The 27,974-nt window shown below is 37.7% G+C and overlaps 5 protein-coding genes, 1 long non-coding RNA gene and 1 pseudogene across 10 annotated transcripts; 2 read left to right on the top strand and 5 right to left on the bottom strand.

The window, feature by feature from the left end:
- LOC104733666 lies at positions 23–3,813 on the top strand (annotated as a pseudogene).
- On the bottom strand, positions 3,903–8,683 carry LOC104732228. The gene is made up of 14 exons (XM_010451767.1): positions 8,567–8,683; positions 8,194–8,275; positions 7,656–7,759; positions 7,256–7,382; positions 6,680–6,774; positions 6,242–6,365; positions 6,050–6,130; positions 5,687–5,785; positions 5,413–5,568; positions 5,277–5,331; positions 5,126–5,196; positions 4,946–4,990; positions 4,544–4,717; positions 3,903–4,444 (listed from the first exon to the last, which is right to left on the bottom strand). The coding sequence occupies exons 1-14, from the start codon at positions 8,602–8,604 to the stop codon at positions 4,025–4,027; spliced, it is 1,671 nt and encodes a 556-aa protein (XP_010450069.1). The 5' UTR covers positions 8,605–8,683; the 3' UTR covers positions 3,903–4,024.
- LOC104732227 lies at positions 13,211–15,071 on the bottom strand. 3 transcript variants are annotated; one of them, XR_758749.2, is made up of 5 exons: positions 14,461–15,071; positions 14,054–14,209; positions 13,847–13,956; positions 13,604–13,755; positions 13,211–13,514 (listed from the first exon to the last, which is right to left on the bottom strand). It is a non-coding gene; the product is annotated as an uncharacterized LOC104732227 (long non-coding RNA). The 3 variants fall into 3 exon arrangements; XR_758748.2 differs by having other exon boundaries at positions 14,473–15,071; XR_758747.2 differs by having other exon boundaries at positions 14,054–15,071.
- On the top strand, positions 15,349–17,789 carry LOC104732226 (heterogeneous nuclear ribonucleoprotein 1). 3 transcript variants are annotated; one of them, XR_758746.2, is made up of 4 exons: positions 15,349–15,746; positions 16,016–17,099; positions 17,314–17,359; positions 17,503–17,789. XR_758746.2 is itself a non-coding variant. In XM_010451766.2 (2 exons), the coding sequence occupies exons 1-2, from the start codon at positions 15,525–15,527 to the stop codon at positions 17,021–17,023; spliced, it is 1,230 nt and encodes a 409-aa protein (XP_010450068.1). In that variant the 5' UTR covers positions 15,349–15,524; the 3' UTR covers positions 17,024–17,242. The 3 variants fall into 3 exon arrangements, 1 of the variants encoding a protein (XP_010450068.1); XR_758745.2 differs by having other exon boundaries at positions 17,299–17,359; XM_010451766.2 differs by lacking the exons at positions 17,314–17,359; positions 17,503–17,789 and having other exon boundaries at positions 16,016–17,242.
- Positions 17,876–18,427, bottom strand: LOC104732225 (glycine-rich protein 5-like). The gene has a single exon (XM_010451764.2). It carries the CDS (start codon positions 18,298–18,300, stop codon positions 17,914–17,916), a length of 387 nt encoding a protein of 128 aa, XP_010450066.1. The 5' UTR covers positions 18,301–18,427; the 3' UTR covers positions 17,876–17,913.
- LOC104732224 (peroxisomal membrane protein PMP22-like) lies at positions 19,257–20,845 on the bottom strand. Its single transcript, XM_010451763.2, has 7 exons — positions 20,681–20,845; positions 20,506–20,604; positions 20,316–20,417; positions 19,933–20,008; positions 19,770–19,840; positions 19,583–19,668; positions 19,257–19,500 (listed from the first exon to the last, which is right to left on the bottom strand). Exons 1-7 carry the CDS (start codon positions 20,750–20,752, stop codon positions 19,449–19,451), a joined length of 558 nt encoding a protein of 185 aa, XP_010450065.1. The 5' UTR covers positions 20,753–20,845; the 3' UTR covers positions 19,257–19,448.
- On the bottom strand, positions 21,028–24,651 carry LOC104732223. The gene is made up of 4 exons (XM_010451762.2): positions 23,055–24,651; positions 22,027–22,643; positions 21,357–21,897; positions 21,028–21,279 (listed from the first exon to the last, which is right to left on the bottom strand). The coding sequence occupies exons 1-3, from the start codon at positions 24,555–24,557 to the stop codon at positions 21,357–21,359; spliced, it is 2,661 nt and encodes an 886-aa protein (XP_010450064.1). The 5' UTR covers positions 24,558–24,651; the 3' UTR covers positions 21,028–21,279.

The raw sequence follows: 27,974 nt of genomic DNA, 5'->3' as shown, positions 1-27,974 counted from the left end.
ATAAGGTTCTCTAGGGTTTTTCATGCGCGGATACACGCTCAAGGAGTGCCGCAATGAGATTCCTGAAGAGTTAATGGAAGAAGAAGGTTTCGAGAGAGTTATCAGAGGGATCCGAGAGAACGATCGAGATTTACCGAAGGAATCCGAGAGAGCAATCGGTAAACTGGTCTATGGAAGGGAGAGATCGAGTGACTGATCGAGAAAGAGGTCGATCGGAGACTTGATCGACGAACTGATCGAGAAGGGGTCGATCGTGATCGGTGAAGGACGATCTAGAGCCGATAGGGAGATCGGATAGTTTCTATAGCGATATGGTATCGGACGAGTATCGGAGGCGATACTGGACGAGTATCGGAGGCGATACTGGACGAGTATCGGAGACGATACAGGACGAGTATCAGAGTCGATAGCGATGCGGTACCGAGACGAGGACGATAGCGGTACCGTGACGAGAACGACAGCGGTACCGTGACGAGAACGACAGCGGTACCGTGATGGGAATGATACCGATAGGTGCGACACGAAGGACGCTAGCGATAACGATGGGTACACGGTACGAGGATGACACGATGGGTGGTACGGGCAAGGATCGATAATGGACGGCAAGGTCTTGGAGTACACCGGGACTTGACGCAATGGATTGACGGAGCAGTCTTTCCGCGGCTGGACGGAATCAAGTATTCCAGCCNTGGGAATGATACCGATAGGTGCGACACGAAGGACGCTAGCGATAACGATGGGTACACGGTACGAGGATGACACGATGGGTGGTACGGGCAAGGATCGATAATGGACGGCAAGGTCTTGGAGTACACCGGGACTTGACGCAATGGATTGACGGAGCAGTCTTTCCGCGGCTGGACGGAATCAAGTATTCCAGCCCATCTTTTATTGTCTCTTGGTCACTTTGGGGATGGCTGGCTGTGTGACTAAGGAACAATAAAGGGTGGTCCAATATGGTGAGCATTGACGGACAAGTACTTGGCAGGAGCGGTAGCTGGATCGAAGGAGCCGCGGTGCGGTTGAAGGATATGTGCGATCCAGAGGCTGCGAATTGATAAGGTACATGTTGAGGTAAGATGTGTACTTAGTATGTGCGAATATATGATTGATGGATCGAATTGTGATTAGCCATGGTTAGCTGTCGAATGATGTTAAGTGAATAAGGTGAAAGTTAGTAGGCCTAGAAAATTTTTAATAGCCATGTACGGATATGTATGGGACCTTAGGGTCGGGGTCTTACAGGTATCCCCTCTTTGTAAAAGATCGAGCAATTAATACAAAAACCCTAATTCTTCATTGTTCTTGAGAGAAACCCTACCTTCTTCTTCAAGAAATCATAAACCCTCTTTATGAATTTGTTCCCCACTCAAACAAATTCTTTGTGTGAATTCTAGATTCAACACTTACTGTTCTTGAGAAGGTTTTTGAACTCATCATTCTAGTATTCTTCTTCATATACATTGTAGTGGCTGTTCTTAATTATTGAATATGTTCTTGCTAAAACCACATATTTCTTCACGGTTGGGATCTTTAGGATTCGTGTGGGCTACAGTTGTCCTTCTTGGTGGATTCGTTGGAAGCTTAGAAACAACAGATTTCTGGTTTGTTACTGTGATTCTTGTTGTCGAAGGAGCTTGGACTTTCAGCAGAAGTCATGAGCTTGAACTGCCGCATCAGTCTAAATACACTGGGCGTGTTCGTTTCGTTGTCGCAGGCGGCTGCGGCAGCGGCAGCGATTGCGGCAAACGCAACCTTTTTGATCGCCGCAACTAATCGACGTCTAAAATTAGAATCAGCGTTCGCCGCAGCGTCTTGCCGCAAGCACCTGCGGCAACCAAACGAACAACAATACATGCGGCTGCCGCAGCCGCAGGTACTTGCGGCGACGAAACGAACAGGCTCACTATCTCTGGTATCAACTTGAGCACACTCTTCTTTTGGCTCCAGATTGCTTCTGCTTGCGGCAGCATTGTTATCTCCATCATCAAGCTCATCAAGCAAGACTACTTGAAACCTAATGTCACCAATTTCGACTCTGCTTTGACTCTCTTCTACTCTATATCTTTCTTGTCGAGAAAGCTTACTGGGAATGGATGATCAACGTTTTCAAGATTTTCGAAAAAGTGAGTCATTGGAACGGGTTTGGTGGAAAGATTCTTCTACGACGCATACTCGAGATGTCTCCATGGAAACATCTTCGACGGGTTAAAGATTGGTATGGCTATTTTCGCCATGGAGAGTTTGGTGTCCAAGTCTCCTGATGAGCAAAATATTGGAGCAGAGATTCTCTCTAGATTCTCGAGCAACCAAGACTATTCGGTTGATACTCTGCAGAAGATTGGAACGAATCTGGTGATCGTGGAGAGGTTACTGGAGATGTTAAACTGGAGAAACAAGGATCAACAAGATGTGAGAAGGTCAGCTGCAGAGATTCTCTCAAGATTAGCTAGTAAGAAGCAGAGTTCTCTGAGAGTTGCGGGGATCCCGGGAGCGATTGAGTCCATCTCTACTCTTTTAGAGACCACACACTGACACAAGATTCAGGTAAAGACATGGATGAGACTAGAGAACAGAATCTCAATCAATCATATTCATGGACGTTAAACAATCTTGGACTGCTGATTTTGGAAAGGCTAGCTGGAGATCATGACAACTGTGGGAAGATTGGCAAAACAAAAGGGTTACTCCCAAAGATCATTGACTTCACTTACGCTGAGAAGAGGTTGTTGGAAGATTCAAGTGTTGCGGTCGCTGAGTCATATAAGATCTTGGCAGTGAAACGGTCTTTGAAGCTGTTAAAGACGCTGGTGAGAACAACCGGTGCAACGGGAAAGAACTTGAGGATGATTATCTCTGGAGATGTCTTCACAGTGAGCAACATTAGGGAAACCTTACAACATGGAAAGACTCAACCTGATTTGCAGAAGCTTGGGGCAGAAATCTTGACTTTTCTTGCGTTTGACGAAGGTGCAACCGAGAAAATTGGGGGCACGGGAGGTGTTTTGAAGGGACTTCTCTGCATATTCTTGAACAATGAGATTTCAGAGGATAAAATTGGTGTGAGAGTCTCTGCTGATGAATCTATAGCGATGCTTGCTCAAGGAAGTAAAAGCAATTGCCAACGTATCTTGAGATCAAATAATCTTCAGGGACTCGTTGAGGCGTTGAACAACCCGTTGATTAGGTTGAATGCAGCGAGGATCTTACGGTATCTCTTCGCATATATACAGGTCCTGATCAGTTTGATGAACATATGAAGGAAGTTATTAGATCTGTCGGAGCAACCGTAAGTCCTCATGTTCTTGATCCAAAAGAAATTAATTAGATTTATGAATCATCATCATTACTAATGTTATCTTGTCAATACAGGTTCTTAAGGCTATACTGACTGAAGATAGAAAATATCAAGAAGTTATGGTGGGATTAGCACCGCATATTCTCAAGTTGATGAGTCTTGAAGAATTGAGATGGATGTTCGAGAACGCTAAAGTGGGCGAGGAAGATCTAGCAGAAGCATTAGTCAATATTCTCAAGAAATATGAACAGCCAGTTCCAAAGGCTCCAAGAATAAGGAGGTTTGCAGTAGAGCTAACCATTGCGATGATGAAAACAAATTCTGAGACGGTCAAGACTTTCCAAAAACTTGGGATGAAGAATAAATTAGAGACTGTCTTTGAGACCACGACTGAGCTTGAGAACTTTGATATATTCTCTGGCACGGTTGGGGTGACACGCCATGGCTCAACGATCAATGAACTCACTGAAGAAGCAATGATGTTGTTGAGTTTAAGGTCATCGATTTTGTCTTAAAGACCTTTTGGTCAAAGACATGGAAGGAACAAGAGCAGATTCAAAGCCAACAAGAGATGATATCTTCTCTTCTTAGAGATTTTTGCTAGGACAAAGCATATAAATAAAATCATATAAACCATCACCAGAAGATATTTTGTTGTGACAAACCTTTTAACATTTTAGCTTTCCATTCTATTTTGCACAAACCAAAACACACAACTTAGTGGAATTATCTACTTTTGAAGAAATTAAGATCCCATCGGCGTAACAACCCATCTAAAACGTTTCCTGATGTACTACTACGTCCAACCACAGTCACTGTTGCCTTTGTACGTGATGACAAATCAATGGCGTCGTTTGTGTTCTGACTCATTTTGGGCGAAGCACCAGGGACGAAACCATTTACAGGTCCTGGCAGAGAATCTGATGTTCTACATGGAGCATTGGCTTCAGAAGATGATGGTGCATCATGGTTACTAGGTGTTGAACCGGAAGTAGAATCTGTCTCAAAATGTGCCAATTCAGGTTTTGCAGTAGCAGTAGCTTCTTTTTCTTCAGTGTTCTCTGTGTTGGTCATGGCAGGTCCTTGGTTCTTATGAGTTTCAACCTCCACATCCTTCAGCGATTTCATCATTGCTTCCATCAACATCTGAGGCCATTAAGATATGTGAATAAAGAAATATATAATATAGTCATAAAGAGGGATCATAGTGAAAAATCCACTTCTTTTTTTTAAAAATATTCTCACCCTCTCTTCTTCCTCTGCATTAGATGGAAAATCTGCAAGCTCATCTACGTGAAACTCCACATATTGATCATCATCTAAAGCTACCGCAAGATGAGGATATGGATCTCCATTCGACAAATCAAAGCTGATCATATCAGAAGATGAACTACTGGAGACTTCATGATTCTCTTTCTCCTGAAATAAATCATATCTCAGGAATATTCTACAGGGTACACTCTACACATCTCTTCATTTCTGTTTCTCTTCCACAGACGATATTTTACATGTACAGAAGTTGGTCACACTGCTAATGGTGTCTCTACTATTGTTGATAAAACCATCATTTAATAAGCATAAATCATATATACCACCCACACCCACAAGAAGAGTAAATACAAAAAGATAGAGAAACTGATCTTATACCTTGGTTTCTGATGATGATTGATTAGATGGGTCGCTGGAAGGAACCTGAGAGAAGTAACAAAAAAACCATCATGTTTCTAGGGATTCAGCATAAGGGAAAAATACTTCACAAATGTAGTAGGAAAGCTGTTTTGGCCACTAGTATTAAAACGTTGCAGAACGTAGTCACAAAGTACCAACCTCTGTGCGACTCATAGGTCTTTTCAAGCGGACTTCATTTATAGCATCAGAGGTGCTGCCTGCAGCTAGACCTGATATCAATTAGGTAAGATGTTGCGTAAGGACACAATGAAACCTGGAATAAATATTGAGAAAAACCCGGATGACTTACTTTTTTGTGCTGAGGATTGTGGAGAACTTAGTTCTTGCATGGTGCTCCAACTGCCCTGAACATAAAACAGTTAACATCATTGATATTTCTTGCTAAAGAGGCATGAACACCTAAAATAAAAAATGAGATTTGTTACCTTGGCAAAGTAATTATCCACCGGGTCAAAAAATGAGGGCACAACCACCTCTGGAGGTCGAAGAACGTTATGAAAAAAAATGTTTATTGAATCAAAGTAGAATTGTGGCCGTGGTGAATTGTGGTCTCCCTCGAACTTGATGATATTTTTGTCTCCCTAGCATAATCAACATTCAGATGTTTAAAGGCTGCATGGTCAAGGGTTAATCAAGAACTTCTGAGGCGCTAGAGGAAGAACAGTATAATATGAAGTCTCCATAGGATGGGAAACTTACTATATATGCTTCATGTATACGCTCTGAGTGATGAGGGTGAATAAAGTCATCGTCCATGGCATGTCCAAATAAAACAGGAACAAAACAAGATTTTGCGACCTGCAGCATGAACGATAAATATTTCAAAAAGGAGAAACATAACATCACATAACATAAGAACACAGAGCTAGTAACAAAATCTCTACTAACAATTGAATTTGATACATTTACCACACATTAATAAAAATACTTTATGCCAAACAATGTGAGAAAATACGCAACTGACTACCAAACAAATGATAATGATGCATGCTATTGAATAGATTACTTAATCATCCAAGTAACCAACTGGAAAAAAAAAAGTAAAAACTAAGAGGAAAAGACCTTTATGGTGTTGAGATCCGTTATGTCAAACTTGGCTTTCTTCTGAACAGCTCTCCGCATATATTGTATTGCAAATTTTATCTGAATAAGATATTGAAAGAGATTAAAGCCGTATAATAAAGACACTGTGGCATTGTCGTGGGCAGAACAACTCCCACAAGAAACAGACACTACAAATTTACTTTTACTTACAGTAAACTTTGGTAACCGGAACTTATATGTATCTACAAGTTCCATCATCAAATCAACCAAATCAGAGAATGGGCTGTCTAGAACCATAGCTGCGATAGATGGATCCTCGGCTCCATACATCAAGCTGGAAGACAAGTGTAATATAACACAATGACTTCATAATCCAGCAGACAGGGAGAATGTTTGTAACAATAAAATTTTAAGTTGCAGTGGTTGACGTTTAACATGTTATATAGATCTTTACACACAGGAAAGAGTATATCAGTTGGTTCTCAGCAACTATTCTTCTCTCCACTAGTAAAGATAAAAGGGTTCTCAAGATAAATAAATCCTCAATTGCTTAACTTCTACAGTAAAGAGTTCCATACAGTTTCATGTAAGACTGGGAATGAAAACGCTCATAGTAAGTAATTTAACATTTGAAAGACTTAAAGGAACCTTGTGACAGCACCCATTGAACGACCCCATAAGCCAATCAAGGAGACATTTCCATCCGTGCGCAAATACTCAACCACAGCTTTCAGATCATCTTTCTGCAAGCACCCAAGATACGTTCAACAATAATAATACAAGGAACCGCTCTTAACATTCAGGATAATGACTAATGAAGCCTGTGACTGAGGGGATGGAAAAATTATAGGCAACGTAATCAAGGACATTACAATCCTACATGATCTTTCCACTAATGAACCCAGTGACTATGAATAATTGAGACCTAATCTAAGGCACCTAAGTTTACCAGGAAATACAGCACTAAAACCTCTAGATCATATGGAAATCTTTCTTCAGAAAGATAACAATGAGGTACCTCTATAGAACAAATGAAGTAGCATAGGTGTATTGGTTTAATGTATATAGTTTAGAGAAAATCGAGTTATATAACCTAAAAAATATCAATTAAGAAGCAATATCGACTTTGGACAGCTTGTTTACTCCAAAGAGCAACAAGTTTAGGCTTTAATCTTTGCGGAAGAGAAGATAAATATTTTAAGAAAAGATCAAAGGAGGACATACTTCGTTCCAACCCAATGTGACATACTCCCCGCCAGAGAGACCAGACCCCGAAAAGTCAAGCGTGAAAATTGTGATGTTTGAAGGAAGTAATACGATTGCAGCTTCACTGGCATCAGCTCTACATCCACTGAATAAACAATGAATAGTGAGCTAAAAGGGAGTATGGAAGGTTAGTTGGTGATCACTGGACAACAGGATTTGGATACGACAGTGAGATAATCAATAGGACCACTTATGACAACTGGAAGCCCCTATACGAGTGTTAGCAACCATATCAGTTTTTTTCATTTCAAAGCATAGTATCCTAACCGCTATTGCATCCAATAAAGGATGAGTTATTCAGCTTATTTCACCGGTACAGCTCAGAGTCACACTACTATTAGTTAAAATCCACAATTACCTGTTTCCATGGCAGTATATTACACAAGGTAGAGGCCTATCTTCAGGACGCTCGACTGGCATGTAATGACTACACTTAAGGACATCTCCCCTGCTGTTTTTAACCTATCAAGATAGACACATAACGTCCTATAATATTAGTGGAAGAAAATACAACTAAACCTCTAAAGCAGAGAGAAAAAAATAGACAAAGCTAATGTAACTGGTTAAAGTACTAGAAATGACAAGAGCTACTCCAAACCAGTGGCTGTAAAATAAGAAAACTTGTCCGATCAATAGTGAACAACTGATGAAATTACTGTGACACTGAAAATAACAAACATGTTTCCTCAGATTTATTCTAATCAGGAGTTCACAATAACAGCCAAAAATCTGATCAGATTTTTATTTTAGTATCCATCATACATAGGTTCAAAACAGATATTAAAGTGAGAAGAAGGTTGAACCTCCATTTTTTAGCAAAACTCCTTTACAAGTCCACAGATTGTATTTAGCTCTAGTAAACTATAAAAAAAAAAATGTAAAAAGAAAAGCTTTACCTCTAAATCTTTCCTCTGGTACCATCTCCCTTTAAGCATGAACTCCTGTTCCAAGAGATCATGTTCCGGATTGTATTCAGCTCTGCATCACCACACACATGTTATATTCAAATGCATATGGAACAAATATGTATTAACCAAAATCAAAAATCTTATAATGGATTTGAAAAGAAGAACAGGGTTTTTCTTGAGAAATGCAACCCTAAAATCAAGTAATTTAAAAAAAAGAATCCAAAATCAACAAGAGACCAAGAACAAAACTTCAAAATTCAAATCTAAAACTCTTAACTCTAAACTACAACCTAGTAATAAAAAGAAGCTGAAATAGAATAATAAAAATCAAAACCAAAGAAGCTAAAAGAGCTTCTATTACCTTGGAGGTCGAATGATGAAGTTAACAAGCTGCTCCATCGGAAAAAGACAAAAAAATCACTACCTTCTTCTTCTTCTCATTCTTCTTCCCCACGATTAGTCAAAGTGAAATACAAAAAAAAAAAAAAAAAAAAAAAAAAAAAAAAAAAAANAAGAAATGTTACTTTAAAAAAAGAACCCTAAATCAAAAGATCGAGCTGTTCCAGAGAAGCGCCAGTAGTGAGAGAGGGAGATCGAAGGGACGAAGAAAGCACACAGAACAATAAAATAAAGAATCAAATACACAAAACGGCTTTTTCGTTTGTTGAACTGTTTTTTTATTTTGATTTTTCAAAAAACAAATTTTATAAACAAAAAACTTTATAAATTAGCCCCACATTTTTGCCGCTTTTTACATTTTAACGACTTAACATTTTATATTTTCTCGCTTTGGATTAACCTTTGCAATTGTAATTATGGAATTTTTAATTAATTATTGCCAATGTAATCATTAATCATTATTACTATTCCAAAGTTTAAAAAAAAAACATTCAGTGAAAGCTGACATTGACCAAGCGACAATTCCAAGTCTCTTTTTACAGTTTCAATTTTTTTTTTTTTGTCGCAACTGTAAATTTAAGGTCTTTTTCGCCCTGGGCGTTCGGCGGAAACGGGTTGTTCGGGTCGGGTTGTTCGGTTTTTTTCTAGTTCGGGTTTTTTAAAATTTCACCGAATTGATGTTAAATTGAAATACGGTTCGGTTCGGTCGGTACTCGGGTTAATCGGATCGGTTACCTGATTTAATTTTGCATCTGAAAACAATTTCTAATTCGGGTTATTTACCCCAATTAGAAATTTTCTGAAGTAAACACCAAAATACAACATGCTAAGCTCATGTACTAGTAGCTTAAAGTTGTGTTAATGAGTTTAAAGACTTTAAGCTACTAGTACAGACTATTACATACCATTACAGACCATTAGAGAAGCTGCTAAGCTAGCATTTTATCTAGTTTAAGCTAGCATTACACCAAAAAACCAATCCATCAACAAAAGCATGCTACTTCGCATCAAAAAGTAGTCAAAAGAGCAGCTTCAAAGTCAGTACTACCATCAATTGTTAACGCTGCATTCCGCATCAAAAAAGACAAAATACGCAGCATCGTACCTGTGAAAAACATAACAAAAACAATGTTAATGAACAACAAAAACAAAACTTATATGAACACTTAGAAAGAACCACAATCATACCTGTCATACTATAAAGAATCATGGAATAGCTTCCGTTGGATTCCGAGAATCTATAAAATGAAACAGATGCAAGAAATTAATACAACTTATAGATATCAAAAGATTTGAAAGGATAACTAAACCGAGAGAAGTTAAACTTACCAAGAGACTCAAAGAATTCAACTTCCTCCAACATCTGGGCCAAGTTTGCTACGGCTGCTTCTCCTTTATACGAGCTCTTTAACCATTGTTGGGTGCACAACAATACCTCAACCATGTAAGGAGTTAGAGAGCTTCTGTAAGGATCCAAGGCCCTTCCACTTGTACTAAAAGCTGATTCTGAAGCAACCGATGAGGCTTGAATTGCTAGAACATCTCTAGTCATTTCTGACAAGACTGGATACTTTGGGCTATTACGTCTCCACCAACTGAGAACATCATAAGACATACTTATTATCTACTCGCAGCTCAGGTTTCTCTGCTAGATACTGTTGTAACTCATTGTAGTGTTCTGCAGAAGTCTTCAACCCAACCACCTTGTCGAATATTGAAAGTATCCCCTCACAATCTTCATCATCTGATAACTCGAAGACGGCAGACTCTGGCTGAGAACCTGGGGTGTCTTCGATGGCTTCTGGTGTGCTCACCTTGTAACTGTAATGCTCATACAAGTTCTTCATAACATCTGAAACTTTCGCATTGAGGTGTCTAGACTCGATTGTATCCTTACCATACAGCTGGTCAAAGCAGAGAGAAGCAAACTTCATCTTGTTTCGAGGGTCAAAGACACTGGCCACAATCACCAACGGATTCATGTTTTTCAATCCATCCTAATACTTGTCAAACTTATCCCTCATAACATGTGCTTGCTTTCTGATGTCCTCATCAGGACTGGTACACTTAGTCATCAGATTCCTCTCAATGTCGACAATCTCATTGTAACAGACAGTGGAACTAACTGAATTGGAGGCAGAGAATATCAAGGTGCACTTATAAAAGATCTTCAGAAACTTGACCAACCTTGCAATTTCCTCCCAAGTAGAACTAGTCGGCGGTCCAACTCATTTAGCCTTTGTTTTCTCATCCTCTTCCTCAAAATAATCACAGTACAACTTGTCCTCAGCTTCCATCTTCTCAAAAGCCTTCCTCAACTTCAAAGCAGAACTCAACATCAGATACGTTGAGTTCCAGCGTGTGCAAACATCCAGTGGCAAACTCCCTCTACACATTTTCCCTGTGTCACACCTCAATGCGAAAGACTTCAACCTAGTGAATGATGACCGAACATACTTCACTGCATTCCTAACAGCAACAACATGATGATTTACCTTCTTCAAACCATCTCCGACAATCAGATTGAGGATATGTGCACAGCAACGCATATGTAGGTAATCACCATCTCTAACTAATGCTTCCTCTCCTCTCAGCCTTAACTGAACCTTAAAAGCATCCAAAGCCTTGTCATTGTTCTTCGCATTATCGACTGTCACCGTGAAGACTTTCCCAATTCCCCAATCATCTAAGCAATCCAGCAACTGCCCTGCAATGGTGTCTCCTTTGTGATCCGTGATGACCTTAAAGCTCAGAATTCTCTTCTGCAATTCCCATTCACTATTAATCCAGTGAGCTGTGATCACCATGTAGCTGTATGATGTGGTAGGACACGTCCATATATCCGTAGTGAGAGACACCCTCTGTTTCTCTAAACTAAACAAGTTCTTCAGAGCTGCCTTCTCTTGCAGATACATCGCCATAATGTCTTTAGTACTAGTCCTCCTAGAGAATGTACTGTACATTGGCAAGACATTGAAGCAGAACCGCTTCCATCCCTCTGACTCTACAAAGGAGAGTGGCAACTCATTCACTACTACCATCTCATTTACAGATCTTCTAAACACCATCAGGTCATACTTAATGACCTTAAGATTCCCATTGTTATCACCCGTTATAACCAATCCTTGTCTTTCTGCTTGTCTTTCTCTACCCAATCCTTGTACTGCTTGCATCTATTAATGTGAGCTATCATCGGGCTAGTACCTACTGCCTTACTATCACAGCCTATCTCTGCTGCACAATACTTACAGTAGCTCTTATCTAACTCTCCTTCCCTTTGCAGAAAATGTTCCCAAACCGATGCTCTTTTTGCATACTTCTTTTTTGGTTTCGGTGGCTTATCAGTACCAGATGGAGGTCTTGGACGCTTCTTACCAGATACATTCGGTGCAACATCCGCAGTTGCATCTTCTTGTCTGGGTTGAACTGTAGGCTCCTTGTCATTTTCATCAGCCATCTACAAATGATTTTACAGCTCTCATTAGCTCATAATAACAATCAACAATACAAGTTGCAAATAATGAAACAAGATCATAAACAAAGTAAATAAAATAAACCCTAAATAAGCTAATCAGATGGTAACGAAACGGGGATAGACTAATTGTTAGCTAAAGAACAATGAAAGAAGATAAGCCCTAAATTTCGAAATAAAATTGAAACCGAAACCCTAAATTTTTTGAATAAAAAAATTTAGGGTTTCGGGTTTCAATTTTGAATATGCTAATAGCTTACTATCAAATCAGAGATAAACTAATTGACTAAGAAGATAAACCTAAATTTTAGAAAGAAATTGGAACCCAAACATTCAAAAAATTTAGGGTTTGGGTTACAATTTCTTTATGAAATGTTGCTAACGAATCGAAATAGCCAAATTGATAACCAAAAACAACTTAAGAACACAAAGAAATTGAAAACAAAGAAGTACAAAAGAACTGACCTTTACGAATTTCTTGGCTGTTCGCAGATGTATCCGTAGAACTCTCTAGAAGAGAAGAAGCAGAAGAAGATGTTGATGAAGGAGAATAAACGAGATTAGATCGGAGGACCGTATGAAGTGATGAACTTCTTCTCTCTCGCTTTCAGAATCGCATCTTGCGGACTGCGGCGTTGAAGAAAGAAAGAAGTGAGAAAATTAGGGTTAATACATACGGTTAGGCTTATATATTTATGCGGATTTTCATTAACCGATCGGTCCGATTACCGAACCGAACCGAACCGAAATCCGATTATCAAATTAAATTTTGCCGACCGGTTCTGCTTTCTCTCTTCGGTTCGTCCCGATAACCGACATTTTCGGGTTGTCCGGTTCGGTTTGTCCGGTTATTGGCCGAACGCCCAGGGTGAGTTTTTTTAGTAGAGAACGTGGGAGTATTGTCGTTATAGGTAGACTATTATATATTTAAAAATATATAAATACGAGGTTGGTTTAAGAGATTAAATAAACATATACTTATATGAGGGTTAATTATTACAAGTTCTAAAATAAAGCTGTAAGGGCATCTTTATAGGGATATTTTTTTTAGTGTTCTTAGATTATATAAATTAGGAAAATAATCTAAAATCAGTCTTTAAGATCTTTTGCTCAAAAGTTAATTATAGGGAGAACTAGTGTAAGATCATATGATTTATTAATATAATATTTGTATGAAACAATAAAACACTGTTGAGAATGAACTGCTTCTTGAAAACTATGATCATGAAAACTATGATCATGCTACTATCATTCATATTTGTGACGTGCAAAGGATGTTGACATAAAACGTGAATCCAACGGAAAGGTCGGTAAACTGATACCACCAGTTGGAAGTACTTTCAGCACCCAATGAAGGCGTTTTCAGTTCTTCTATTGATCCTACCGTTGGAATGTTGTACTCTCTCTTCCTTGGCGTTGAGCTTGTTGCTTCATCCACCTATTTATTTACAATTTTGATAAATAAACAATTTTGTCCAATTCAATCATGTTATCATGATTAAAATAAAATTGAACAGATCGTGTTACCTTGTACTCGTGACCAAAACATTTTCCTGTCTTTTCTTTGATGTCTACTACGTTGCCATCATGGTGGCTTCTTAGTTCTTTCAAGTTTTCAGAACAAGGAGCGATTGTGGAATTAACATCCACTGATACGTCTTTATCGAGTTGTAAAGATTCTGCAAATTTAAAATGATTAGAGTCAAATATATAAGAGCATTGATTGATTGATTTATACATGAATGAGGAAAACTGAATTAGATTACTTACGGTCAATGGATGAGATGATATCGCTGTTTGCAGAATCCACATTGCTTAATGTGGTTGTGACCGCAGAAGAAAACTGCGCTCGTAGTTTCTCATTGTTTTCTATTGCTCCTCTGGTTTACCATTTACATAAAGAAGATCAGTTTGAATTTGGATGATATGTATATAGAAAATATTTGCAAGGAAGCATAGTAAGGTAAGGTGCATTACCGGATGATAGAATCCGCGGATGCAACATTTCTCTTCTCTACATAGAATATGCTCTTATTCAACCCACTTCTTTCACAACATCTTTCATCACACTCTCGTATTCTAACCACTCATCTTCATTTAGCTTCATTGTTAACATGTCTTTGCTTTTCCTATCTGATTAACCAAATTAAGAAAAAGAATCAACCAGCAATCTTCACGAAACAAAACCATCTAACCACAATGGTTCCCAAAGTTAAAGTTATAATTTTTGGGGGAAAGATCGAACTCAAATCAATAAGTTATAATTTTTGGGGGAAAGATTGAACTCAAATCAATAAAGCTTCAGACTTGCATATAAGAAGTATAAGTAAAACCTAAGAACCTATGATCCACAAATTTGAACATATAAGGAGAGAGATATAAACATGTGAGATCACCGGTGATTAGAACGAGAGAAGGGTTGATAAGAGACAGAGCAGGACCAACGATGTTTTTGAAATCAATGGCTCTTTCGGGATGATGAACACTGAAATGAAGATCGGAAAGCTGAACAACCCAAATCAAGTCTTGCCCAGTTCTCGCTTCAATCACTCTTCTTCCAGATTCATCAATCGAACCAGAGACCCTTGTACTAAACAAGATTAGGAGAAGGAGAATCGTAAACGAGATTCTTCTCCGATGAGAAACTGTTTTGTTTCTGAGCAAATCGTCGTCGCCGATGGAAGAAGATGAAACGAGAGAAATCTCTCGACCGACCAAAACAACAAGACTCACTGGAAGAAGAAACCAAATAAAACTTTCGACCCCCAAATATTTCTTTCCAATACCATTGCGACACGTCACAGAAGAACACACCTAACAACAGTTCCGAAATAAGAACATGTTTTATGATCTAAGCCCAATTTCGAATTATTTTGAATAAATATAAGCTCAAGAACACCCATAAAGATGTCCCTATAAAGATGGCCTAAGTAAGGTGTGACTTTGGGAATTTTTAGACAACAAAGTGCATATCTCTGGACTCTGGCCACAGAGAGATGATTTCATCACAGCACGAAAGATTTTTTTGTCGTCCTCTTAAAGATGTAGTAGTGGCACGTGTGGAATAGAACACACACACGAGCGAATTTTATAGTAAGTCTTTATGGCCCATTAGGTCTACTTCCATTGGGCCTGACTAAAGCCCCATAATTAAAAAGAAGACGAGAAACAGATCTGAACCGTTCGTAGATTGTAAAAGATCTGAACCGTTCATTTATTTATCTGCTGACAGATTCGTCCCTTCGCGAATATCAATACCAAACCAATAGAAATATTCGTTTGCTGTCTTCTTCTCAAATCGGCCACAGCCATTGCTCTCTCTCTCTCTCTTCTCAAAAAAGCTAAAGTCTTTTTGTGATTTCTGGAGGTTTCTGCTGTGGGTTTTTGTAGATTGAGGGTGTGATTTGTGATTCGTGGGTCAGAAGTAAGAGAGTGGTATAAGTTAGTCATGGATTCGGATCAAGGAAAGCTTTTTGTCGGTGGTATCTCATGGGAAACTGATGAAGACAAGCTCAGAGAACATTTCAGCAACTATGGAGAGGTTTCTCAGGCCATTGTGATGAGAGATAAGCTTACTGGCCGACCTAGGGGTTTTGGCTTTGTTATCTTTTCGGATCCTTCTCTTCTCGATAGGGTTCTTCAAGACAAACACAACATTGATACTAGAGAGGTTAATTTATTCTTCTCTTATAGCTCCGTTTCTCTAATTGTGTTGGTTTTTTTGTTTCAAAGTTTTGCCCTTTTGCGTTTAGCTGCGTTGATTTAGGCATTTTAGGGAAATTGATAGTTGTTTTGTGGTTTGCATCATACTCTCTATGAAGTGATTGAGTAGAGTATTAGAAAAGAAAGTTTGGCTTGGTCTACAGGTTGTGCTATGTTCTTGATTTGGGTCAAGTATGATTCTTGGAGGTTTATTAATTGGATTTGGTTGGTGTTTAGGTTGATGTGAAGAAAGCCATGTCAAGAGAGGAGCAACAAGTCTCTGGAAGATCTGGGAACCTTAATCCATCTAGAAGTTCTGGAGGTGATGCTTACAATAAAACCAAGAAGATCTTTGTTGGAGGCTTGCCACCTACTTTGACAGATGAAGAGTTTCGCCAGTACTTTGAAGTTTATGGCCCTGTGACTGATGTTGCCATCATGTATGACCAGGCTACTAACCGACCTCGTGGGTTTGGATTTATTTCCTTCGACTCTGAAGATGCTGTAGACCGTGTGTTGCACAAGACTTTCCATGATTTGAGCGGTAAGCAAGTTGAAGTAAAGCGTGCTCTTCCTAAAGATGCCAATCCTGGAGGTGCTGGACGATCAATGGGTGGTGGTGGCTCTGGCGGTTACCAGGGTTATGGTGGCAATGAAAGCAATTATGATGGACGTATGGATTCCAATAGGTTTATGCAGCACCAAAATGTTGGAAATGGTTTACCATCTTATGGGTCTTCTGGTTATGGTGCTGGGTATGGAAATGGTAGTAATGGTACCGGGTATGGTGGCTTTGGATACACTGGTTCTGCTGGAGGTTATGGTGCAGGTGCTGCTGCTGCATATGGAGCGACCAGCATCCCAGGTGCCGGTTATGGAAGTAGTACTGGAGTTGCCCAGAGAAACTCATGGGACAATCCAGCTCCTAGTGGTTATGGGAACCCAGGTTATGGGAGTGGTGCTGCTCATAGTGGATATGGAGTTCCTGGTGCAGCTCCTCCTGCGCAGTCACCATCTGGCTTTAGTAACCAAGGCTACGGATATGGAGGGTACAGTGGAAATGATTCTGGTTATGGGAATCAAGCTTCATATGGTGCAGTTGGTGGGCGTCCTAGTGGTGGCGCTTCAAACAACCCTGGTAGTGGTGGCTACATGGGAGGCGGTTATGGTGATGGATCTTGGCGATCTGACCCGTCACAAGGTTATGGTGGTGGGTACAATGATGGTCAGGGTCGACAAGGCTAGTAGTAACTAGGGGATTATCACTACCCTGGTTTTTGGATCCTTAGATCAAATCAAAGGCTCCTCAACTTCATAACGGGTTGGACTGCTTGAATCTCTTTATAAGCATGTGCTATCTATTACAATAAGTCACTTCTATTATTAAGTTATTTTTCGGTTGAGTGTACTTTTGAGTTTTTGCAGAGTTTATTATAACTACAGGCTTTGCTGTTTTTCATATTATGTTTGTCGTCCTAGTATTCTTTTTGGTTTTGGCCTGATGGATATAACATAAGCAGGGAATAATGCTTCAGGGTACTTGGTTAAGAAAGCAGATATGGTGAGCAGAAGTCGATGGAGGTGAGAGTCAAATTGCTGAATGTATGGTCTTGAGTAGAAAGTAGAGGTAGTTGGTTCAGTTAGTGGTAGCATCGAGATGAAGGTGTAGAAAATAGTGTGGCTTTGAGAAAAGGGGCATAATCGTTTTGCATCGTGTGTTACAGGACTCATCGAGGTGTGCTTGAGTTCTTAGGTGGAGCAACGAGTCATCGGGGTTGAATCTGAGGTCGGTTTCCTACTTGGAGTTGAGGTAAATTGCTTGAAGAATGAAGAGTCAAGTTGTTAGGCTACTTAGGTTCACGGGAATGAAACAAACATAGATACTAAGGCAGCCACATTGTTAATATATCTTTTGATATTGTGGGTGTGGGGTTTTGATCCGTAGTGGTGGATATTAGATACCAAATTATCGCAATTATAGAAACTAGTGGAAACACAAAAGTGCAAAGCTTATCATGGAGTCGAAATACTAAGTTACAAATACTTAATTTATTTCATTAAGAAGTCGGTTTAACCATCTTGTTTCACGTCAGAAACATTCATGCACTGCAACTACATCTTTCTTCTCATTTAGCTCAGTGATGGTGTCCAATCCAGCCACCGCCAAATCCCCATCCTTTACCAATTCCAACGCCTTTCCCGATGCCGCCAACTTTACCAATGCCACCTCCAAAACCACCGCCTTTGCCTATTCCGCCTTTTCCAATGCCACCTCCAAAACCACCGACTTTGCCTATTCCGTGGCCAAAAAGGCCTCCACCTTTACCAATGCCACCTCCTTTGCCAAATCCCGCACCGTGCCAACCACCAAAACCACCTCCAAAGCTCTTTCCGCCTCCTACAAAGGTCTTCTCCTCTTCATCTTTGTTGAAGGTCACACCTCTCGCAGCAACATACTTCACCACAAAAACATTGAACCATAACAAAGCCAAAAGACTAGCTCCATTCACGAGACGCCCCATATCGTGTGATGTTTTGTATTATGTTTGTATTTGCATAAGCCAAGAGAGACCAGCTCCGTTTATATAGCGAGTAGCCAAACCAACTACACGACCACTTTCTCCAACAAAGATATCTAAATAAAATATTGTTTCAACTACTAACTGACTGATTGTTTCACTTCAATTCGTAAATAATTTTACGTTTTCATATATTCCCATCACATCTTTACTCTTACCATGCTTGTCTCCATCCATCGACGCGTTTTCTAGTCTATAAGACTACAACTCCATACGCAATTTAAGTTTCCATTTTGGTACAGAAGAATAAATTTCTCACAACCATTTTTCTTATGCTCTTCTGTTCTAAAGTTCGTCTTTTAATGTTCTATTGATAGTTGTTACTTGTTAGTTTGGTGTTTGAATCTATGTAGACGTTTAAGCACAATCTGATAAAATAAGAAACTTAGGGGGTCTATAACGCATATCTAATAGCTACTTCTTTGTATATTAAAAAACAAAAAATGTTAAAAGAGAAATGAATAAAATCGGTAGTGTGTTTTCTCAAATCTACTAAAGTGTGGTAAAAGCATTTATGTAACTACTTCAAAATATGAGCAAGTGAAGACTGTAAGGTTAAAGCAACTTGATCCATCGATAGTTTTTTTTTTGGTAATGTGATCAGTGATCCATCGATAGTTTGTTTTCGATAGTTCCTACCTACTTCTTCTTTAATTATATCGGTGGGAGTTTAGTTGTTAAATCAAGTACAAAGTAATAAATTTAGAGAAAATGATTAATTTGTACTAGTAAGTTTATTCATTTAAAACATTTTTTTCATACATCTTATGAAACAAACTATTGTATACATGAACTCACGGTATACAGTTAATACATGCCAAGTCTTTATTATACGGTATCGCTTCCCATGCACCATGTATATATAGTTTTGAGTGCTATTTGAGGATGAAAGTTAAGAGTGAAATTTTTTAAAAAATTGCATTGAATTTGAATTATTATTGGTATGATGGACCTAAACAACACAGACAGTGACCTTGATGAATTCAACAATCACTGCATCTCTAAGTTTTAACTTGAGATTCAATTCTTGGAGTTTTTGTACATTTAAAGAAAAATTGAGATTCATTCTTGATTCTTCCACATAGAGTTCTCTAGGCGTTCTTGATCGCCGGAGATCGGGCTTTAAGGTTCAGAAAAATGCTCCTGAAATGTATCAAGAGAAGAAGAAGATGTTACCAAAAACCTTTTGAATATCGATATGAGAAAGAAAGGTTAAAGCTTTTACCAGCAAGAGGCAACGAAGCTGCTGAACAAGACACGAAATTGCAAAGGCACATACTGATAATTAACCCATCCCACAACTGGCCAGAACTGTTCATATACAACAAAGTTTCAGAAATCAGAACTATCCAAATTGAACTCTTGTCAAAAGCCTTCTAAAATTAAGTGTGTTTATATGTTTACTCTTATACCTTCCATGCTGTTAATTGGATTGTAGGGAAATCTTTCCCAACTTTTTGCTTGACTAGCTTCCATGGCCTCCCTGGAACACATTGCAGGACATAGGATCTTAACTCTAAATCATAAATCACTAAAAGAGAAAACCAAAAAATATCAGTTTCAAATGATCCTTACCTTCAACTACTAAACCATAGTAAGCCATGAAAAAAAAATTGTTCCACGGAGAGGATGTAAGTTGTTCCAACAAAACCTGCTTCAACACAGTTTTGGTTAGTTCATAATATTGGTTCCTCAAGATTCATAAACTATAAGAGATCTTTACAGATATAATATTGATCATCAGAAACAGAAAGAGAGATCATGCTCCAACAATATCTCGAACTAGTATCTGTATAACTTCAAATATCCAATCTGATCTAAGCAAATTCAAATATAACTGAAACAAGTTATACATATCCCATTCAAACAAAATTGAGAGAACAAGTATTTGACTTCTTCTAAAACCAATCAAAAAAAAGTATTCAAGAAGATGATTGTTATGGTTCGGAAGGCAAAACCTTTTTGGCGACAGTTGAATTACCCTTCTTCCCTTTGAAAATGGCATCCATCAATTTGTGAAAGAAGTGACCAAATGGTCCTCCATAAGCTAACCCGTACAACTACACAGAAGAGATCATCACAAAAATCACATTTATCAGACACAACAAACATACATACATAAAAAACGAAGATAAAGCAAAAATGAACCATAAGGAGAAACAATCTCCGGAACTGAATCTGTTTAACTCCAGAGATCTTCTGAGCTATAGCATCACTGCACCCAGCCAAAACCCCAGCAGTGATTGCCTGAAAGTTTCATTACACAACATGATCATCTGAAGATTTGAGATCAATTGAGTGTTATTATCTAGAATAGTAAAACCTTGGTTCGTAAAGGGTAAGCTTGAAGCTGAATCAGATACTTCCGCCATGCGTCTTTCGCAAGATCGGACATGACCACCACAAGATTCAATAGAAGATTGAAGAAGAAGACTAATAATGAACGGAGAGAGAAATAAATTAGGAATATATTCGTTTGGTGATGACTAGACACTAGGCATAGAATGTAAAGTCTTATAATATTAATATGGGTATGGTCTGAAGAAGTTGCAGTGCCTAAACATTACAGGTAAAGATCTCATCATGGTTCATTTTGTTATACACGAGTTCACAAGTTGAAAAACTGATATCGTAAATAGGGATGATTTAGCTATTTTTTATATAGAGAAATTAGGGAAGAAACCTCTGAAATTGATAAAAACACCAGATGTATGTACAGACTGAAGTCAAATAAACCAAACCCCATGAAAGGAAAATTCAGAAAACCATCATAGTTAGTAACAGAGATCAAAAGTAAAAACACAACACAAGAAAAGCAGCACCAGCTGTGCTAACACTTGCCTAAATAGGCTCAGTTTTGAAGAATCAACTGATCGTGGGAACACACCATCTTAGCTTTGATTTACTCATCTGAAAAATTACCTGAAAAACAAAATTCAACTATAAACATCTGACACAAGTTGTATTCAACACTTTATTCAAAAGTTTATTGCTTTTACCTATAAGAGGTATCTCCATAAAGCCGGGCGATCTCTCGAGATGAGGAGCACACGACAACCTGAGTAATCGAATGAAGGGCAATACATATCGTTTGGTCCGATATTCTCTCTTACAGTTTGAAGGCTTCCATAGTCACTTGTTAAAGGCTGTTGCAATGTCTCCTCTTTTGCAGTATCAAACACGAAAAGTCCCATACCAGAAGTAGCCATGACAAAATTTGAATTTCCCCATACTTGAGTTATTGCAGAGTGTTGCGGGTGAGAGTTAGAGTCTGGCAGACTGTATGTGCTCACGAGACGCTGTTTCCTTATGGAGAATTGCTGAACTTGAGATGAAGAAGCCATGTGTTTCTTAACAGTTGATTTCTGATTGGTACATCCTAGAAATACTGAATCTCCTCGAGATGATACACATTGAGCATTAACACCGACTTTGGGGATTTTAGCACCAATGCCAGATGGGTTGCGAAAATCCAAAATGTTGATTGAATCACTAGTGCAGAAAACTCCATCGTTGCCTTCAGCATCCAAGGAACTTACTCTGCATTTCAAGTGAAGACAGCCAAATAAGTAAATGAATGAGAAACTAAAGTATCCACATTATGATCAATTTATGAGGCCAAAGCAAGGAGATAGGAAAAATCTAAAATGGTAAACTAATTATTTTTACCTTTGACGAACACCACCTCCAACTTCAGCATCTGTGTTGTTGATATGAATAGCTGAGATTTTTTGCCCTGAATAGGAAATGGTGTGCTGTGCTTCAGGGTGAAGGGAATTGACATCCCAAACAGAAATTGCTGCAGTTTCTGCTATAACAAGTTTTCCTCGATTCCTCCATTGTAAAGGACTCGAATAATCTAAACCTGACACAGGATTCTGCAGCCCCCATCTCATGATTTGGTCCCCATCTCGTATGTCAAAAACCTTAACTACGCTTTGGAAACTAGCAGTTGAGGCTATAAGAGGACCACATGGTCTGTACCACCATTGTTGAGTTTCTGGTACAACTGCACAAGCCGGAGTGTTCCTACCATGTGATCTGTTATTGGATAGGGGAGCAAGAGCTGTTCTTGAAACTCTTGAAGATCCATCCTCGATGTGAAATGCTTTAATGTCTTTCGTGTAGAAATCCCATGAACAAAAGCCAGACTCTAAGGTATTCCCAGCAGAAGCAGCTATGACATATCTGCCTGAGCAGCCATCTGCCCCCGGTGCACGAACTACCCAGCAATCTCTCCAAGTGTTTGGTGAGATACCATCTGGAGGACTGTACAAAGCTTTCACCTGAAAAAAAAAAATTCCCGTCGTTAATGTGAAAATCAAAGATAACAATGCATATACAGTGTACAAACTCCAGTCACTTCATAGAAAACCACTCAGATTTGTAGAGAATTACAATCATTAACCATAAACTCTGCATACAATATATATCACAAAATAAAGCTTTAGTTACTAAGTACTTCTGCAAGTATAAGATGAAAAACACATCAATCTAAATCAAGAAAAAGCTATCCTAGACATCTTCTAGAAACTTAAGAAATGTGTATGTTGTGGTGAATATGAGATATTAAAATCAATGTTACCACACAAGCATAGTTCAAGATATTAGAATCAATGGTGGTACTACATACTTGTCAAGCAGGACAGGTGTTCCATAAATGAAGATAATTTGTTGAAAACATAAACGCGTAGTACCTCAGAGTTAGCGACATCATAATAAGAACATGAGCCATCATCATGAGCAAGTATAACTGCCTCGCCCTCTGATACAAACCATCCTCCTGTAGAAGTTTTGGACCCAATGTTATTGAGTTGATGCATGCATCGATCATCTATCTCTTCCAGCTCCATCTCCATATTGTCTTCATCATCAATTTCCTCAAGGGCTTCCTTTGCTCTGAGGATTTCAGTTAAGTTGGAAGTCAGATTGCCGCCTTTTGAAGCATCATTTTCCTTCGACGGTTCCTCTGAATCCATTTCCTGCACTTCCAGATTTTCTAGTGCATTTTGGTCACTCATAGATGTGACTTTTTCCTTGTCAAGTGAGGCCAAGAACTCAAGAGCTATCGCATTCTCCTCAACAGGAGCTGAGGGGTTTTCTTCAACATTTACTGCCTTGTTGGGCTCAACAGAATCATGGCCTGTTGAAACATGTGAAGATGTTTTGGAATGAGTTCTGTTCCTAAGCAACCTCTGGTGAGGAAAGAGTCTGTCTTCCAGCTCATCTTTATTTAATCCTTTAATCGAGGCTTTCGGTTTCGTCAGCTGAGTAGTTTTGTTCTTCTCTGGACCATCAATAACACGGCTCATAGACTTTTCAATCCCTGTGATCTTCTGATGTATATCAGAGATAATAACCTTAGATGAACTCGGGTTGTTCAAATCCAGCATATCCTTAGTCTTCTTGATATTTGATGCAATTTTCTTAACCTTTCCTTCAAGAAAAGCAAGCTTCTCATGCAGCTTACTCGGGTATTTACTAGAGCTATTGCTGCTACTTCCTTCATTCCCTCTAATCTCTTTTGACATCTCCATTGCCTTGCCAACATGATCCAAAGACTTCCTTCTTAAACATACACTAGTAGTAGTACCTTTCACAATCTTTTCAACTTTAACAGCAGATTTTTCTCCAGAACCAAGCAAAGCATCAGAAATAGAGTTTCTGGCCAAGCTAGAATCTTCAAATTTGATTGATTTCACTGGAACACTAGTCTCTTCACAAACCCTAGTTGAATCACAGATTACAACACCAACCTTATCCTCACTCTCACCCTGTTTGAACCCAGATTTCTTATCCTCCTGATCCGATTCACCCTTTCCCCCAATGACCCTAGACTCATTTCTCTTTCTCAAATCAGAGAAAACCCTAATCAAATCAGATGGGCTCGAGCTCCTACCTCGCAAACCAGAAGACGTCGTGGATCGCGTAACCCGACCCTCACCTCTCACGGCGGACTTATCGATCCGCGGAACAGGACTAAGCACTGGCTTCTGATTCGATCCAAATGACCGGTGATGACTAAGCTTCGGATTCGGATTTTTTTTGCTGGACAGTGATTTCTGAAGTGCGGGACTAGGATTCTTGTTTGAGATCGGAAGTGGAGTTACAGACCTCGATGGTTTTTTACCGGAAGATGTATTATCTCCGGCGCCGGTGTTTATATCTTTTAGCCGGCGGCGATTTAATGAAGCTGACATCGGCAAAAAATCTTAGGGTAAAGGTTTTTGAAATCAAATGTTTTGGAGAAAGAGAAAAAAAAAAAATCTTTTGATTCTGAAGAAAAACAAAAAAAGAAAAAGCACATAACGATAAATGGAGGAATACTAGCTACCACAAGTCCACAAGCCGACAAAAATTATAGAGTTTCAATTTCAAAACTTTTGGGCGGGATTACCAAAATTCATGTCGATGGACTCACTAAACGCTGCGTTTAACTCACGAAAACGTGATAGCAATTAATAAATGCATAATACGCTGCGTTTTGAGGTTTAGTGGTTGAGATTTCGAATTTAGTTAGAACAAGTCCACCGGGAACATATAATTTTAATGTACTCTTATATTTGTTTAGTAATATATTGTGTATTTTTAAAAAATAAGAATTTTTAGAATCTAAATTAACATTTTTGAAGTATACTTTATGTTATGCCCTTTAAGTTTTGTTTATTTAAAAAGTTATTTACAACATTAACCCCTAAAAAATTTCCAAAACTAACATTACTCCAGATTTTGTTTTCTAAATAGTTTACAGTTCATTCCAACTAAAAAATAACAGCAATCAATATGGAAATAAAAACTCTCATATATTTAACTACACATTCTGTTGTGTTTTGAGATGTTTTATATCTGAATCTTTCGCAAACAAAGAAAACAACAATTTGATTATCATTTTGTTTCTTAAAACCGGTGTGCTTTGATTATTAACGTAAGAAAAACTTCGATTAACATTTATTTAAATATTATAATTCACATATATAAACTTAATAAAAAATTTAACTATTACGAATATGTAAAATTATAAAAGTATAAAATACTATATAATGTGGTTATATAGTAGATGGGTTATACAGATGACATGTTGGAATTAATAAAAGAAAAATATTTAGGTTCACTCCTATGATGAACCTTCTTGTTCACTTCTTTCTTTTTAACCAATCAGAATCTACTATACATTATTTTATTTAAAAAAATAAATCAAAATTAAATTAAAAAGCAAAACAGATTAATGAAACAAATTCTGTATAATTTTTTTTAAGGAAAGTTAAATATTGGCTTGGTTTAGATTTTACAATTAGAATGAAATGATGTATCGGTTTGGGTTTATAAATAAGGTGATTAAGCTTTAGATTTTACAATTCAAACAAAATTATATGTCGGTTTGGGTTTACAATTGAGATGGTTAGGGTTTAGATTTTACAATTAAAACAAAATTATATGTCGGTTTGGGTTTACAAATGAAGTGGTTAGCGTTTAGATTTTACAATTAAAACGAAACTATATGTCGGTTTGTGTTTACAAATGAGATCGTTAGGATTTAGATTTTATAATTGGAACGAAATTATATGTCGGTTTGGGTTTACAATTGAGATGGTTAGGGTTTAGATTTTATAATTAGAATGAAATTATATGTCGGTTTGGATTTACAAATGAGATGGTTAGGGTTTAGATTTTACAATTAAAATGAAATTATATATCGGTTTGATTATATAAATAAGCGGTTTAAGTTTTTAATTTTACAGATTTTGTTTTCTTATTTTATAAGAAGGTGAATGAATAGGTTCTTAAATGTATTATGACATATCAGATTATCATTGGATAAAATAAAGAAAAGTGAACAAATGGGTTCACCTTAGGAGTGAACCCAAGAATTGTTCTTAATAAAATATTATTAAATTTGTATTAACACGGGTTAATTCTTCATTTAATTATTTATCAACACTACTAATATTAGAATATTTGACATAAAATCAAGTTGATTTAACTAAGATTAAGTAAAATAATTAAATCATTAGGAAAACTGTGACTTAATCATAGCGTATAAATTACTGATTATGTATTTAGATCCCTAATTTTTTGTTATAATAATTAAAAATCAAAATAGAATCTCAAACACTAAACAAAACATACTAAATATAATAAACAAATAGTCATGAAGTATATTGCGGGTTAAAAAAATAATGTAAATATTTAGCCGCACAACAACCATAAAATTTAGTTATTCTTCTACTTACAAAACATCCAATATTTAACAAATAGATACAACATAAAATAAAATTTATAATAAAAATAATAGGTTAAAATCTAGTACTAATTAAAATTATCTCTTCCAAGGGTGATAATTAAAATGGTGTTCGTATTTTTAGAATTTTATAAAAATAGGAAATTAACAAGAAAATAGTGAGAAGAAAAACAGAATAAAACGCAATCCCAACCGCCATCCCAATGTCAGCTCCTTTGATTCTCCCTGACCGTTTGATCAATGGTCTCCCTGTCGAGTAAACGAGTTATCGTGGTTCCCCTCCATCATCAGCTAGTGATTTTTATTTCATCACGGTAACAAAGTATCAACCAAGTAAAACGCAGACACTATCTGCTCCTCAGCCATATTCTAACTCAACCCGTACTATCTTTAACATACCTGCAAACAAGAAAACAATGTATGAACATAAGGACCCCCTTGCCAGAATTGAGAACAACAAACAAACAGCTCCTCAAATTCAAAACTTAAAATGACAAAGAAAATCATCACACAACAGTAGTTTACATACCAAAAAAAAAAAACAGAGAGCTCTAACTTGGAAGCATTCTTCCATTGCAGGAAAACAATAACACAGGTAAAACAATCTTTTTAGATTTGCCACACTATCCTAATGTTCACCTTGTTCAATGTGCAAAAACTACTCTAACCAAATCAAGCAGATGAAGAAAAATCCAAAATCAGGGGACATTAAGTATACTAGCACACCCAACAATCAAGAAAATATTTATGGTGCAAGAAAACAAAACAAGAAAATTACATCAGTTTGGTGAATTACATCATTCACATCTTTTAGACAACTGAACTAAAACATCATAGATGTTGAGCAACTTAACAAACCGTTTTCTGTAGTTGAGGTGGAGCCTTAACTTGCGTTGCAACAAATCTTTTATCATTCTTAAACGGCAAAGACTCTACAATATGAGAAACACAAGAAGAAACAACACAAAATCATGTAGACATGGAACAAAAAAAAAAAAAAAAAACAGTCGTTTCACACCCAATGATGAATCTGATAGTTTTTTTTTACCATAGTAGATCGAAGCAAATGTGTGTTGACGTTATGGCTCTCATATAAACGTGAATACATAATTATCCCATGAACTTCAAGAACTGGAAAAATGTCAATTACATAACTAAAATTACTCCCAAAAGCATCAATCAATTTCAGTCAAAATCAAATATAGAAATTGTAATTACCGTGAGAAAGAGAAGAGAAGAATGAAACAAATGATCTGCAAAGCAACAAAAACACAGTACCAAGTGATCTGCAAAGCAACAAAAACAACAAATTAAACACCAACCTTTTTTGCTTTCTCGACATTTCTATACTTAATACTTACAAGACAATGATCATAAC

This window comes from Camelina sativa, chromosome 12 (assembly GCF_000633955.1).
Source record: "Camelina sativa cultivar DH55 chromosome 12, Cs, whole genome shotgun sequence".
NCBI lineage: Eukaryota > Viridiplantae > Streptophyta > Magnoliopsida > Brassicales > Brassicaceae > Camelina > Camelina sativa.
The sequence above is the reverse complement of the archived record's forward strand: the minus strand, read 5'-3'. Positions and strand labels throughout refer to the sequence as shown.

Bases quoted from the DNA above. Each gene is read 5' to 3' on its own strand.
- LOC104732228 (XM_010451767.1), bottom strand. From the start codon at position 8,604: ATGGAGCAGCTTGTTAACTTCATCATTCGACCTCCAAG. The intron at 5,786-6,049 runs GTCTTTTCCTCT...TTCATGCTGCAG, and splicing joins CGGATCTCAACACCATAAAG to GTCGCAAAATCTTGTTTTGT. The intron at 5,569-5,686 runs GTAAGTTTCCCA...TGATTATGCTAG, and splicing joins GTATACATGAAGCATATATA to GGAGACAAAAATATCATCAA.
- LOC104732226 (XM_010451766.2), top strand. From the start codon at position 15,525: ATGGATTCGGATCAAGGAAAGCTTTTTGTCGGTGGTATCTCATGGGAA. The intron at 15,747-16,015 runs GTTAATTTATTC...GTTGGTGTTTAG, and splicing joins ACAACATTGATACTAGAGAG to GTTGATGTGAAGAAAGCCAT.
- LOC104732225 (XM_010451764.2), bottom strand. From the start codon at position 18,300: ATGGGGCGTCTCGTGAATGGAGCTAGTCTTTTGGCTTTGTTATGGTTC.
- LOC104732224 (XM_010451763.2), bottom strand. From the start codon at position 20,752: ATGTCCGATCTTGCGAAAGACGCATGGCGGAAGTATCTGATTCAGCTT. The intron at 20,418-20,505 runs GTTCATTTTTGC...TCTTCTGTGTAG, and splicing joins GGAGATTGTTTCTCCTTATG to TTGTACGGGTTAGCTTATGG. The intron at 19,841-19,932 runs GTAAGGATCATT...AATGTGTTCCAG, and splicing joins CTATGGTTTAGTAGTTGAAG to GGAGGCCATGGAAGCTAGTC.
- LOC104732223 (XM_010451762.2), bottom strand. From the start codon at position 24,557: ATGTCAGCTTCATTAAATCGCCGCCGGCTAAAAGATATAAACACCGGC. The intron at 22,644-23,054 runs GTACTACGCGTT...TTTTTTTTTCAG, and splicing joins ATGATGTCGCTAACTCTGAG to GTGAAAGCTTTGTACAGTCC. The intron at 21,898-22,026 runs GTAAAAATAATT...CTTGAAATGCAG, and splicing joins GGAGGTGGTGTTCGTCAAAG to AGTAAGTTCCTTGGATGCTG.